This window comes from Trichoderma ghanense, assembly GCF_004382785.1.
Source record: "Trichoderma ghanense strain CCMA-1212 chromosome Unknown scaffold_18, whole genome shotgun sequence".
NCBI classification, from domain to species: domain Eukaryota; kingdom Fungi; phylum Ascomycota; class Sordariomycetes; order Hypocreales; family Hypocreaceae; genus Trichoderma; species Trichoderma ghanense.
In genome coordinates this window covers 111,417-124,539 of record NW_027395681.1, presented here as the reverse complement: position 1 = coordinate 124,539, position 13,123 = coordinate 111,417, and the positions used below count along the sequence as shown (strand labels likewise).

General features: G+C 55.2%; 2 protein-coding genes across 2 annotated transcripts; one reads left to right on the top strand and one right to left on the bottom strand.

Moving 5' to 3' along the window:
• Positions 1 to 5,610: 5,610 nt before the first annotated feature.
• CCMA1212_009661 (uncharacterized protein) lies at positions 5,611 to 9,251 on the top strand (the record flags this gene model as incomplete). Its single annotated transcript, XM_073706734.1, has 2 exons — positions 5,611 to 6,999; positions 7,062 to 9,251. The coding sequence occupies 2 exons, from the start codon at positions 5,611 to 5,613 to the stop codon at positions 9,249 to 9,251; spliced, it is 3,579 nt and encodes a 1,192-aa protein (XP_073554671.1).
• A 961-nt stretch (positions 9,252 to 10,212) lies between these two features.
• CCMA1212_009660 (uncharacterized protein) lies at positions 10,213 to 12,621 on the bottom strand (the record flags this gene model as incomplete). The annotated part of the gene is made up of 2 exons (XM_073706733.1): positions 10,213 to 11,818; positions 11,897 to 12,621. The coding sequence occupies 2 exons, from the start codon at positions 12,619 to 12,621 to the stop codon at positions 10,213 to 10,215; spliced, it is 2,331 nt and encodes a 776-aa protein (XP_073554672.1).
• Positions 12,622 to 13,123: the final 502 nt, after the last annotated feature.

Sequence of the window (13,123 nt, the reverse complement as noted above, 5' to 3'; positions counted from 1 at the left end):
GGCTGAATGGGAGGGCGAGAGAAGACAGGCAGCAAGAGGAGAAATTAAGACTCTACCACATGAGGAAAGAACAAGAAGAGCTCTCCTTCCGAAGAGAACGGCCGAGAGACCGGGGGAAGGGGCGAACGATCTTCTTTTGAAGAGGGTGTAGGGACAATATATTGGCCACACACGAGCAAAGCCGCAAAAGAAACAAAAGGTTAAAAAAAAAAGGGCCTTATGATTACGGATGGACTGACTTTTTACGACCTTTTGTTTTTCGGCTACGACTACCTTATCTGACTACCTACCACTACTACCAAGGTACTACTGCTACGGTTTTTCTTTTGAAACCACTACTGTTACCTGCGACTACCAATTGCACGAAGCCAAACTAACCTTTTGTCCTTCCCTGCCCAACCTCGAAAAAGCTAAGATGAATGAGAAAGTGGTGCTAAGGTTACTTACTAGTGATACTACTTTTTTTTTTTTTTCCCCTTCTAGTCCCCGAGGGCCGCTATACTTGCTTTGGGAAGAGAAGTCGGATTGGTCGGGGCATGAGTGTCTATTCCTTTTATCGTTCGGTTCTCGCTTTCCATTTTTTTTTTTTGGCCAATGGATCGGAAAGTCTGGGCTTTTTGGCGTTAGTATCTGTCGATCTACGATATGCTGCCTGGGGGGCGGATATGATACGGAGGTGCGGGTTGGGCTTTGATGTATGTATGTTCCTGTATGCAGGTTTGGGATGGATAGCTAAGGTAGGTAGGCGCCTTTCCTTGCATTTGCAAGGTACTAGGTAGGTAGCTTGTGTGGATCAAAATCGAATTGATCTGATGTTTACTCTTGCATTCTTGTCCGAGGCATGACGTTGCGGGGCTGCAGTAGTTTTGTACCTCTCTGGATGGTACAGCCGCGGGAAAAGACTCGGAGACACTAAAAAGCCATGATCTCGAGCACCGTTTCGAATTCTGCTTACACCCGGTGCTAGGAAATGCGTGGGTCTTTGAGTTTTGAGGGGGCCAGGCACGCTACCAGGCTTTGCATCATGTCTTGCCTGGCTGGTTTGTGGATTTGGGGGGAGTGGAGGGTGAAGACGAAAGGCAGAGAAAAAGCAAGTTTCTTTTTAGCCGGCGTCTTTTGTCTCTTCCATCTCCACTAAAATCATAGGCTGCCGTAGCGGAATCATGATACAACTACAGCAAGGAAGATGGAAGAAAAGAGCAAACACAGCTGGTCTGGGGTGATTCACTTGCGGCTGGTAGGTGGTGAGCATCGCTCTCCAAGTGCTTTGAAAGCAAGCGTTCATCACATGCCGGCGAACGTTACCTGCATGCATTCCCATGCACCTTTTCTTTCAAGCGAGCGAGGATAGATCCCATGTTCCTTTTCGTTTACGCGCTGCATCGTCGATTGGACGCCCAACGACGGTTCCACCGAATTAGGCAATTTTCGAGGGGTGGGGCTTCTGGCTTGTGGTTCCAGCCTGCTGGGCCCCGGACTGGAAGAGGCACATTCCTATAGACAAGTCGACAAGATGGAAAGATGAAAGATATAGATGTAAAAAGAGAGTCGTCGGTTGATTGGCTTCGCTGCGGTTGATCTTCAGTGGACGCGGGACAGATGCGACGCTCCGGGATGGCATAAGCTCCAGTCCTTTGGCAACGACAGCTTTGCCGCCGCTTATTCGGCGGTCGGGACGATTCACTACGCCCGTCATCACCGCTAGCCGTCCGCGCCTCAATCGCGGTTGCTGGAGCTCTGGTCCAGTATCATCCCTGTGGTTCGCCGCCGAGCCCGGACCTATCTGGCCGAGCCCTTATTAGTGTAAGTCAGAGGGCAACTGGACGGGAAAAGCTGGAGCAAACGCTGAGCTACTACTAGGAGAGCAGGATAGCGCGCACCGCCCTTGGAGCTCGAGGTTGTCCTTGTTAGTCTGAGGCAATTGTTCGCCGCGCCGGACTTAGTGGTTCATCTGGAGCTGCGAAACAGTGTGCGGGTTGACTGTTTAGTCGTATAACCGGGCTTCCGGGTAGCAGACTTGGCGCTTGTGTTTCCACTTGAAGCACGCGATGAGTAGACGGTGAACAGAAGCAGTCTGTATGCACAACCCAAGCCACGACTCATGGACGAGATTTGGTGTCTTTTTCTCTCTGCGGCTCCAACGGGTATTTGAACGNTCCATTATTCCCACAGGGGGTGTCCCCCCCCCTCTCTCTCTACCACCCACGCCCATCTCACCTCATTCTGGCATTCGACTTTGGTGCACTGTTGGAGTGCAACGGTAAAAATAGCTCCAAGCACCAGGCACTAGATGGGGCTAGTGATAGTAACAAGAAAGACGCCTCTCTGTCAGCAGAGACAGAATCGACATAAAGCCTCGGGATTCTCGAATCGGAGGCTCTGCATGCTCTTAGTAATCAGGGCAAGGTTTGGGATGGCTTGGGCGTAACCCCCTCGCGTCTTGTGGCGCAGACCTTGCCCGTCGCCTCACTTACACGTGGTAGTCCGAAGTAGTATTCGTTTGCTGGGGAAACGGTGCAAGTTGAGCAAAATAACTTACCCCTTGAAAGGGGTGAGTGGGAATCGAAACAACAGGATATTCAGTCGAGAGCTCAGCCCACGAAGTGCCCCCGGTCACCGTCTTGGCTTTCAGGTACTCGTAAGCCTTGGAAGGTCGGAGCGTGTTGAATTATACGGAGCGAGCATGCGAAAGAGCTGGGAACCCCTCTGCAATCGGCACGGTGCTGCTTCGAACGGCAGCTCTTGTACATCGCAGTGGCGACAATAACGTGTAAATCGAGTGACTGAGCCACGCGGCGACGTCAAACAGGCATCAGATACGAACATGATCGTCGCGACATACATACGAGTACGACGCGGGTTTGTCGACTGTCTCTTCGAAGTGAGGGAGGAAGTACGACACAGGCCGCGTACTCTGGAGCATCAGATGCTCCGGTTTGCCGTCTTTGCAGTCGTCAACACGAGGCATTACGGGTCGCTTGCGCATACATAGCATACATAGCCCGACAGATAGATGCGGCTACCTGCAGTATCAGCAACGAGAACGGCAGTAATGGCACTGCCGGGAGGGAAGCCCACGTGTTGAGGCTGTGTGATACAGCGCTTTCTGTCTGGAATGACCAGTCGAAGGTAACAAATCTTGCAGACCAGCAATCCCTGGCGTACTGGTTTCTCGAAGGCCGGAATGGATCATGTCCAGGGTTCCGGCAAGCGGTGGCAGTGAAAGCCGAGCAACAGTACTAGCAGGAATTGCTTCGGCTAAAAGGTAGTCGCACGCTTGGATCTCAACTCAATCAGAGCATCGGAAACGCAGGGCGGAAGGGAAAGTCAGGAACCAGATTGGCGCTGCCGTGGGTGATATTAATCTCGGGTGTCGTGAAGGACTGCGACGACTCACTTGTACATACAGTACGGGCATCTGAGCGTACAGGCAGGGCCATCAGCAGTCCTGACGCGCACAGTATGTTATGTATTGGTAGGACTCTGGAATCTGTTCACGATGCAAATCTGTGTACCAAATCTGCGTGGGCCGGCCGGGGGCTGACGTTGGAGCTGCGACAGGCGGAGATCCTGATTTTAAAGCCTTACCAGAAACCTCCTGACCAGGTGGGGCGTGTCTTGGGCGCTGCACCTTGAGGGAGAGGGAGAGGGGCGTATTGCGCAAGGAGAAGTACTCAGGCCTCGTCGGTGATTTGTAATAGAGATCATGTAGACCTGATAGCAAGCTACATCTGGCTCTGGGTCCCTCCTTCCCTCAGCTGAACCTTGGAGGTGCTGCCAGCGGAAGGAACGTGGCACAGCTTTTGAGGCAGGTGCGAATGCAACTCGGAAGGACTGCCAGGCCGCGAAGCCGAAACCCTGCACGGGGTCTCTGATGGTTACATGTTGAGGTTGCCTTGACCTCTGGGGATGGGTTTACACGAACCTTGAGATGCCAGCAATGCAACGACTCCGTATGAGGCAAACTCACAGGAGGTCCAACGTGGGCGTACTCAAGACTCGAATAAGGTACTAGCGCGTATGTATTGGAGGTACATGCCCAGCAATGTCACCAGAGTATTACAAGTACTACACCCTGAATGTTGGGTTGGTGCTCCGGTAATAAAAGCTCCGAGAAGCCGTGGACGAGGTAACACAACAGTCAACAACTTGGACTTGTGCAAGCGCCAAATTTCCCGTGGAATCTGATGTGCTGATGCCGTGCCCATCGCGTCATGCCCCCTATGCGGGCGTGGAAGCTGCCGCCAGGATCGACGGCAAGCCAAATCGAGGTCTGGTGACTCTCTCTAATTTGGTGTCCCAGATGTTATGCAGCCACCACCAGCTTCCAGCATCGCCATGTACTAGAATAGCCCCCCCCAACAAGCCTCCACGACTCCTCCATACAGGATCCTGCCAACCTGCTGCTGCTGCCATGGCACCAACACCAGCAGAAACAGGCATCCGGCTAGCATCTCTTTAGCAGCGTTGCAGGAACGCAACAAGCCGCCCATTTGCTGCTCAGCTGCTTAGCCTCTTTGCCTAGCGCACGATTTTTTCTCTCCGAATTATCTCGCACAGCAGTGAGGATCATGTCCCATTAACGCACCCCCTGAGCAGGACCGCGTGTTCCACCTCAGCGGACCCTATTTGACGTCGAGCTGCTCCATGGATCAAAAATAGCGACCGGCTGGCGCAGGGAGTGGGCCGCCTCCGAGATGTGCGCGCTGGGGGTCCTGACAATGGGGCAAGTTCAGGTTGCTGCAGCCCTCTCACCAGGTCCAGTCCGGCGCAGTGCAGTCTGTTCCGCTTCTGATGCTGTGCCTTGCTTAGGTCTGGGCTAACCCGCGCCCATCAGCTGCAGCTTCTGATGACGGGCAAACACCCGCCATGATATACCCCGAATCGTCGTCGCTTCGAACAGAGGGAGGCCCCCATCGTGATGCCTCGAGCGTACCTTATATAAGGACCACCGGCTGAGCTTTGACCGCGCATCTGCTGTTGTTCTCCCGCAAAAAGCAACGCCGATACGACGACCAGGGCCCGGCCACAGCTCGTAACTGTGCTAGCACTGCTAGTAAGCGATGAGACACGATTCCACAGAAACTGTTCCCTGCCCCTGCTGAGGCGCCCGAAAAAAGATTCCCCTTGGCCGCCCGAGAAAAAAAAAAAAAACGTCATCGAGTCCCCACCAAGCAGCCTCAAGCCCCGTTCGCTCACCTCGAGCCAAGACACCACGACGAGGCAGTAATACGTCGTCGACAAACGCCGCCTCTTACGCCTCTTCCGGGCTTTGTTTGTTTTTTTGCGCCCCCATCGGAGCTGTCGACTGCTTGTTCCGCCGTCTTTACCGAAAAGAAGCCTCCATCCCACTTGGCGCTGCGGCTTGCTCTCCATTATTCCCACAGGGGGTGTGAAGCGTCGAGATCCTCTCCTCTGAATGGTCCTCGTCCAGTCTGTACTGCCACGGCTCCCTGCTGTTGAAGTCGCTCTGCGCTCGACGAATCCAAAATCCACTCGCGCGCTCCACTCGTCTTTGTTCGCTCGACATATACAAGAGCCTTCCCGCTGCTGTCCTGGTACGTACGTAGCAACTGCTTGCTGCGGACGGACAGGTCATATCAGCCCAATATGACTTCGAGTAAGTCCTTTCGCGCCACTCTTCTACCGTCATCTCTTTCCTTTTCCTCCTTCCGATCCTCTTCGCAGAACGGTCCCGACTCGAAATCAAAAGCCAACGCCGACGACTCTGTCAGAAAGGCCCTTCACGGCAATGGCCCGTCTTCAGCCTCGCAGCCGGCCGAGCTGTCGCCAAAGGCCTTGGAGCCCGTCGTCGAGGGAAGCTCCGACGATGCAGAGTCGCCTTTGCCCAGATTGCGGACCCAAAAACCGAAGCCTTGGGGCGCTAGAATCTCATCCTTGATTCCGTCGCTTACAGTCCAAACCACAGACAATCGTCCCGTGTCTATCCAGCGAAAGCCCATCGCAATCATGGCGCCACCGTCCCAACCACCACCGCTCCCTCCGCCTTCTTACGATCTTCCTCCTCCCCCGGCGCCTCTCGATCGTCCTCCTCCACCTCCCCAGGGACCTCCTCCTCCTCCTCCTCCGGCCCCTCAGGCGCAAGCATACTCGGTAGCCGAGTCGACCAGTTCCTCGAGCCTGACCGGTGATAGTCCGACCTTGTTTGAATCGGACCACCAACAGTCCGATACTTCTTCCTTTCCCTGCCCGCAATATAGTCCTCCGATACCACCAAAAACCGAGGTGTACAACTCATCACCAGGGACACCGGCTGTGTCCTCTCAAATATCGCTTCTTGTAAGGCCGCAGTCTGATAACATCAGCCCGCTGGACAAATCCGCCCCTCCGCAGACCGTGGAACCTGCGCCGCCCTCTCCCTCGGTTTATTCTGCAGCAAACACTCCCGTCGTTGATCAAGACGTACCGATTCCCGCTCTCCTTCAGTTTGATTTCGACTCTCAGATCGACTCCCAGCTCCGCGTCAACCCAGTCATCATGGATCCGACGCCACCGTCACCTGAGCCAGAGAGATCGTCTTTCAGAGCGATTGATGAACGGATTGGATCGAACCTCAGCTCGGCTGAGCACAACGACGAGGCTTTCAGGCAGGAAATGCCACAAAGTGGAAATGGAAATGTCGAGCACGATGCGCACAGGCCACGGAGCATCTCATTTTCGCAGCGCAAAGATTCTCTTCCTCCTATGCAAGGACTGAGAACCCGACAGACGGCACCCTTGCCGGAGCCTAGGGGTCGAAGTGTCTCCGCACAAGTCAACTCAACGATGATGGACGGCTCAAGGCTGTCTACGACCGCCAACTTACGGCCCGTGTCTGGTATCAGCCAGAGCCCGACAAGGAGAAAGTTGCGACGAAGCTGGATGCCTGGTAGATCCCGCTCTAACTCCGTGGATGCGAGCCACAAACTGGGAGCATGGGTTATTTCACAGGATAACCAAACCGAGTATAACACGGCGTTTTTGAAAAATGGAGAAAAGGTACAAATGAGATCACTGATTCTTTCTTCGCATTGAAAGTCGATTGCTAACGATTCATCCAGGTGCCCGAGCTCTGGAATGAGAATGGCGCAGTTCTTGTCTACCTGTATCCGAAATCTACTGGGCGCGGACCATCCTTCAAAGTACCGGAATTTACTGTGAGCTCCTCACTCATTTTCAACGAGCTTGTCCGCGCAGAGCTGGAGTCTCCCACGGCTTCGAAGCACAGGGCCAGAAGCTCCACAGGAAGAGATAGCCTAAGCACCGATGAGGCGTCGCGAGTCTCAACCCCGACGATTCCCATGGACAACTCTGGGGATTTCCTGCATCTCTATCTCCCCTCAGCACCATCCAACGCCTCGACAAGTTCATTGACCGTGCCCGCGGAAACGCCAAGCCAGGGGGCGGAGCTGGAGCGGTTGATTGCAATTCGAAACCTGTTTGCTTTTCTTACGGGCCAACCGCTTGTAGGAACAGCGGCACGGCCAAGGACGTTTGATGCCTTTCTCCAAATCTCCGATCTGCTGCAGGAGTTTTGCTTCGCAAGCGCGGATGGCTATACTTTTGGCAGTGCCGTCGACATGAGCTTTGGCTTCTACTCGGAGTCGCTGGGTCTTGCGGACTGTCGCCACAGCCGAGAACAGACATTGGAGGCACTCATCCTGGGTGAACGTATGCGGTCAGTGGAGCTGTATAACGAGGCCTTCACACATGCTGCAGGAAAATACCAGGCCATCATGGAGCTCAAATTGCCCCTATTCCAACTGGTCTCCCCCGTCACGCGCCAGCGGCTGGAACGAGCCCATTTCGACCTTGTCAGCCGCCAACACAACGTGAATGAGCACCTCGAGCAATTCGAGTTTCCGTCCTTGTTTGCGGGTATTGCGAATTCCTCGTCTATACCTGAACTCAAGCAGGTTCGCTTCAAGATCTGGCGCAACTCCTTTACCAAGATGAGGCAATTTGTCTTGAACTACTACAAGAATGCATTTGGTAGCTGGCCCCCTAAAGCCAGCAGCAAGAAGAATCCATTTGCGGAGAGCGGCTTGAATCGAATTGTTCTGAAAACCCTCTACTCGGATCATTGTGCTCTCTATGACCTCTTGGTGGATCGCAACAGCCTGACGTCGAGGGTCATTGACGAGGTACCGACGGTGTCCAAGGAAGCCGACGAGATGATTACATCGGCCCTTCGCAACATTGAGTCTGAATTCGACCGCTCCAGGCCTCCGGTTTTGCCTCCTATCCCCTATGACCTCCCGCTGATTCCATCAATGGCGGCTATACTCGAGACATACAACACGCTCTCTCCCCGAGAGCAGGCCAAGTTCGACAAGAAAGTCAAGGAGCCTGAGATGCTTTTGGTGCTGAACGCTGCCTACAACTACGATACGAGCAGCCTTCGACTTCCGTTCCTGGATAGCTTCAAGGAGTTCGAAGCTCGCGAGGCCAAAGGAAAGCTGTCTCAGGATCTCGCTGACCAACGCATTGGCTACTTCCTCTTCCTCTACGTTGTTCTTCAGTCACTGCCTACACTGGTCGTTGATGCCCCAGACCTGAAATTTACAGAGGGAGTAGAGTATTTCCTGTGCCAGCCGCCCATTGGCAATCCCCCCTGGGTTGATGACAAGGTCCGGAAGATGTGGTACGAGGTTGCGGGTGGAGGCTACGTCGAGCTCTCTGCAGATGCCGTCATGTTCAGCGTAGAGGCCATCTATCACCGAAGCCACTGCTGGCTGGCTGCCAAGATTTGGGAGGAAATGGGCAACTCGGCAACTCCGCCGCTCGAAGAGCCGGCGCTGGAACCTCTTGAGCCTCCTCGTCCGAATTTCCAAGCAGCCGACAGTGCATTCAACAACGGACCGGGCACCCCTGGCAACAGCTCGCCATCACCGCCTCCGGGATCTCCCCAGCTGCGCCCCCGAGCGCGCAATCTCTCTCCAGGTGGTCGCCGTACGAGCAATGCATACCGCTCGAGCATCATCATGGGCCTCGAACCTGTGCCTCTCGAGCCCCCCAATGTCTTTGGTGCTCACCAGCGAAGTAGCTCTCTTGGCCCACGCCCACCAAGCAGCCGTATCGCTAACCGGAGCTCGTCCGTTGGAAACCTCGTGGGCATGAATACTCCTCGAGCTTCCAGACCAAGTTCTCCGGCCCGTGTTCCTGCAACAGCCGGAACCACTTTTGATGATATTCTGGGACAGCCAGAGAAGAAGAAGCCGGCCCAAAAGAAGAAGAGCAGATTCTTTTAGCCTCTACACGTCTTCCATCTTGCATATTCATTCTTGTTCGATTCCTCTTTCTCTTTGGCTTGGCTCTTTCTCAGACCGTCACGCACGCTCTTAATGATCGGCCTAGTCTACTCGGCATTACTTTTCTTTTCTTTCTTTCTTTTTTTTTCCATCTTGTTCATCTTCACCATGCACACTTACACATAAAAAGGTTTATTTGTCGGGACCAGGCATTCGGCGCTGCGGGTTCTGTTTTGAGAGCTTCTTTTCTACCCATTTACAGTTTAGATTTGGAATGTTAATAAGGCATACACACTGTTGGCACGACAGCCGCGGAGAGGCAGGGCAAGCCATCAGTCGTTCTGAACGGACGACAGCTTTTTGGAAAGGGGGCAGGCAAAACATATAAGCAAGCAAGTACGCAAGCAAAGTACAGTTAAGCAAAGCAAAGCAAAGCAAAGCAAAGCAAGCATGATTTATGAGAGTAGTTTGTTTGACAGAGGTGCATTTCGATTATTAACTGCTGTTGGCTCATAATAAAACCTACATTGGCCTTGTTGTGTGCAAGACTACCCCCTTGATAATTAGTGTTTAACGGTATCTTCCTTTGAGTGTCTCGACGCGACATCTGACAGGCATCTTGAAGCTTGGAGACCTTATGAATACGAATTATATGAAACAAGTCCTGAAGCCATGAATTTGCTTCGATTTAGGAAGCGTGATTAAGCTATTAATCTTATCGTGAGGTCGTAACCGCTCTGTCCTTCTCTCTTGATCATATCCTGCACGATTCTCTCTGGGTCATGTTTTGAGAATCATCCCCCTTGACCATATATCCCATGTAACCAATTTGCTTCAACCAATCCAATCCTATCCACCTGCCATTAAGCCAAAAGAAAGAAACAAATATATCATTATACTGAAAAAAAAAAAAAAAAAAGCCCTCGTATTACTGTTTTCCTTTTCAAAAGAAATCATCCCATTACGCTTCAGTCCGTCGCCACCTCCCCCTTTCGGTATGCCACCACCTCTCCTTCTCCTTCTTATCAGCCACCTCGCCCTCCTTCTGGTTCCAGCGTCCCGTGCATCCTTCTCTCCCGCCGGCGAGGGCCTCTCCGCCGTCGCCCACGAGGTCAATCACGTCCACGAGGCCGCCGTGCTCGTCCGTGGCGCCGTCGTCGGGAAGCAGGTGGTAGGTGATTTTGCTGCCCAGCGTGCCGAGGAAGCCGGCGACGCCAAACGTCTGGGCGACCTGGCCGTCGTCGCCGGTGACGTTGAATGTGAACCGGGGAGTGTCGTGGGCGGCCTCGAGGCGGGCTTGGGCGGCGAGACGAGCCTTGTGGAGGTCTGTCCCTGACGAGGTGGGCGCGTAGATGGTTGCCGGGAGGGACATTGTCGTGGCGGACTTGTGGATGGGCGAGATTGGGGACGAGGGCGCGCTGAAGGAGCCCGAGGCAGGGATGCTGCCGACGAGGGTGTTGTGGCGGTAGAAGCGGTCGGTGGGGAGGCAGATCTGGTGGACGGGGCGGCAGAGCGCCTGGAAGCGGGCCTCGGGGTCGTTGGGGGTCCTGAGGGCGGCGAGGGAAGGGAAGCCGCCGGCCTCGATGCTGCGGGCGAGGATGTCGTCGGCGGAGTTGGTGCTGGCCGGGTGGCTGGTGATGTCCCAGTGCAGCTTGACGACGGTGGCCGAGGCGAGGTAGGGCATCATCCAGAGGGCGAACGAGTCCGTCTCGGGCATGACCGGGGGGAAGGACTGCGCGAGGGCAAAGTCGCGGAGGGCGGGCAGGTGGGAGAAGAGGCGGGCGAGGGCCGGGAGGGACGTCAGGGGCGTGTGGCGGAGCTCGAGGCGCTCGAGGCGCGAGGTGTTGGCGCGCGTGGCGAAGGAGGTGAGGCCGTTGGACGTGATGCCGACGATGCGCGAGAGGATGAGGGATTTGAGCGGCGGCAGGGAGAGGAGGTTGTTGTCGTTGAAGGCGTTGGGCGGGAGGTTGCAGAGGTGGAGGTGCTGCAGCGAGGGGAGGTAGGTCAGCGTCTTGGAGAGGAGCGTGTGAGGAGCGAGCGTGGCGCCGGGCTGGCAGAGTATCGACAGCCTGGAGAGCGACGCCCAGTTGCGATGGCTGCTCAGGAAAGCGTCTCCTTGCGCGGGCTCCAGCATCGAAGGGCCGCTCTGGCCCCGTTGCTTCGACGGCGGGTTGTCGATTCGCTGCCCCTGAGGCGCATTAGGCGCCGGGGGCTCCAGGATCCACGTCATGTCCTTGAGCGCCGTCCTCGTCGACAGCGCGTGGAATATCTTCTTGAACGAGTGGTCGTAGTTTGGCGTCGGGCCGGACAGCCTCTCCAGCTTCGGACAGGCCATGACGAGCGCGGCCACGCGGTCCTCGTACTGCTCCAGCCACAGCATGCCCTTGGAGGCGGACCAGTTCAGCGGCGGCTCTGGATGCGGAACCTTGAGCGAGCGGACTAGAGCGGCGATGTCGGGGCTGGCGCGGAGGGTGCGCCGGAGCAGGGCCATGCGGTTGCCCTGGTTCTGCTTGAATCTCTTCTTGTGGGCGGCTGAGTCTGAGCCGACGAGCTGAATGTCTTCATATCTGCGGTTGTGTTCAAACTGTTATTAGATGATACAGGATGGCGAAAAGAGATGCACATATCAAAGAATGATCACTTACAGGACAAGACGAGCGTGCTTGTACCACCTCCGACTGCACAAGGCGGCGCTGCACAGATCTCGCATCATGCACGTCGCACAGCTGTCACTGTTCTTGTCCAGGTGTGACGCCTTCAACGACCGGAGCACCAGATCGAGGACCTCTCCCGGCAGGAGACTGAAGAGCTCATCGGGCCGTCGATCAGGGCCGTGCTTGAAGGCCGACCGAATGGGCGACGACAGGTAGACGCTTTCGCGCACCCAGCTGCTCGTCTCGAGGGTGTTGAGGTGCATCCTGTTTCCCACTGAAGCTGCGCGCTTCCTCGGACCCGTGATTCCTTCTTGAGCCAGAGGAGGTGGTGGCCTAAAGACGACGGGGTTGTTGTTGTGACTGCTGCTTCCAGTGGCAGCAGCAGCGCCGCGGCCGCCATTGTTGAAGTTGTTGTTGTTGGTGGTGGTATTTGCGTTGTTGTTCGCGGAAGAGGTGCCGGCCAGCTTCTGGGGTCGCTTCAGCGTTGCGTGAAAGGCCTCTGGAGGGCCATTTTGGAACCTCGATGGTGCGCCCTGCTGGCCTGGATACACTGAATACGCAGACGATTGGCTTGCGGCCCTCGTCGTTCGGGTGACCCGTGGGACTTGCTGCTCCCTGCCTGCGCCGTCGTCGGCATGCTCATCGATGGAATAGAGGTCCGCCGCGGTGAAGGCCGGTGGGAGAGGAAAGGCCTTGATGGTGGCTGTCGAGGTCATGATGCCGGGTCTCGCTGTGGTTTAGCACATGGACGTCCGGCACGCAGTTCATCCTGCAGAGGGCCCGAAAAAAAAAAAGAAGAAGAAGAAGAAGAATTGCGTACAGGAAGGGCAGCAGCACCAGTAACGCGTGGAGAGAAGGAGGAGGAGGAAAAAGAAGCCAAAAAGCCCCCCCGTGATGTCCAGCCTGGGGATCCTTTTGCCCTCCTTCAACCGCTCTACTAAGTATCTGTCTTTTGTCTCTTTGTCACTCCCCGTCTTCTTTGCTCGCTTGCCCAGACGTCCACAAACCAAGCAACGATCAGCTGGTCGATCAGCGTGTCGTTCCCCTTCAAGGGTTTTTTTTTGCAAGAAGCAGACTAGCCGTAGCCGAAGCCTGGGGCAAAAGGGGGGGGGAGAAGCACATCAATCTTTTTTGATTGAATTCTCCCGGGGTTGGTCTCCCATGACGAAAAGCCCGGGCTAGGCCTTTCCGTCATTATTGGTCTCCCTCTGAGCGTGT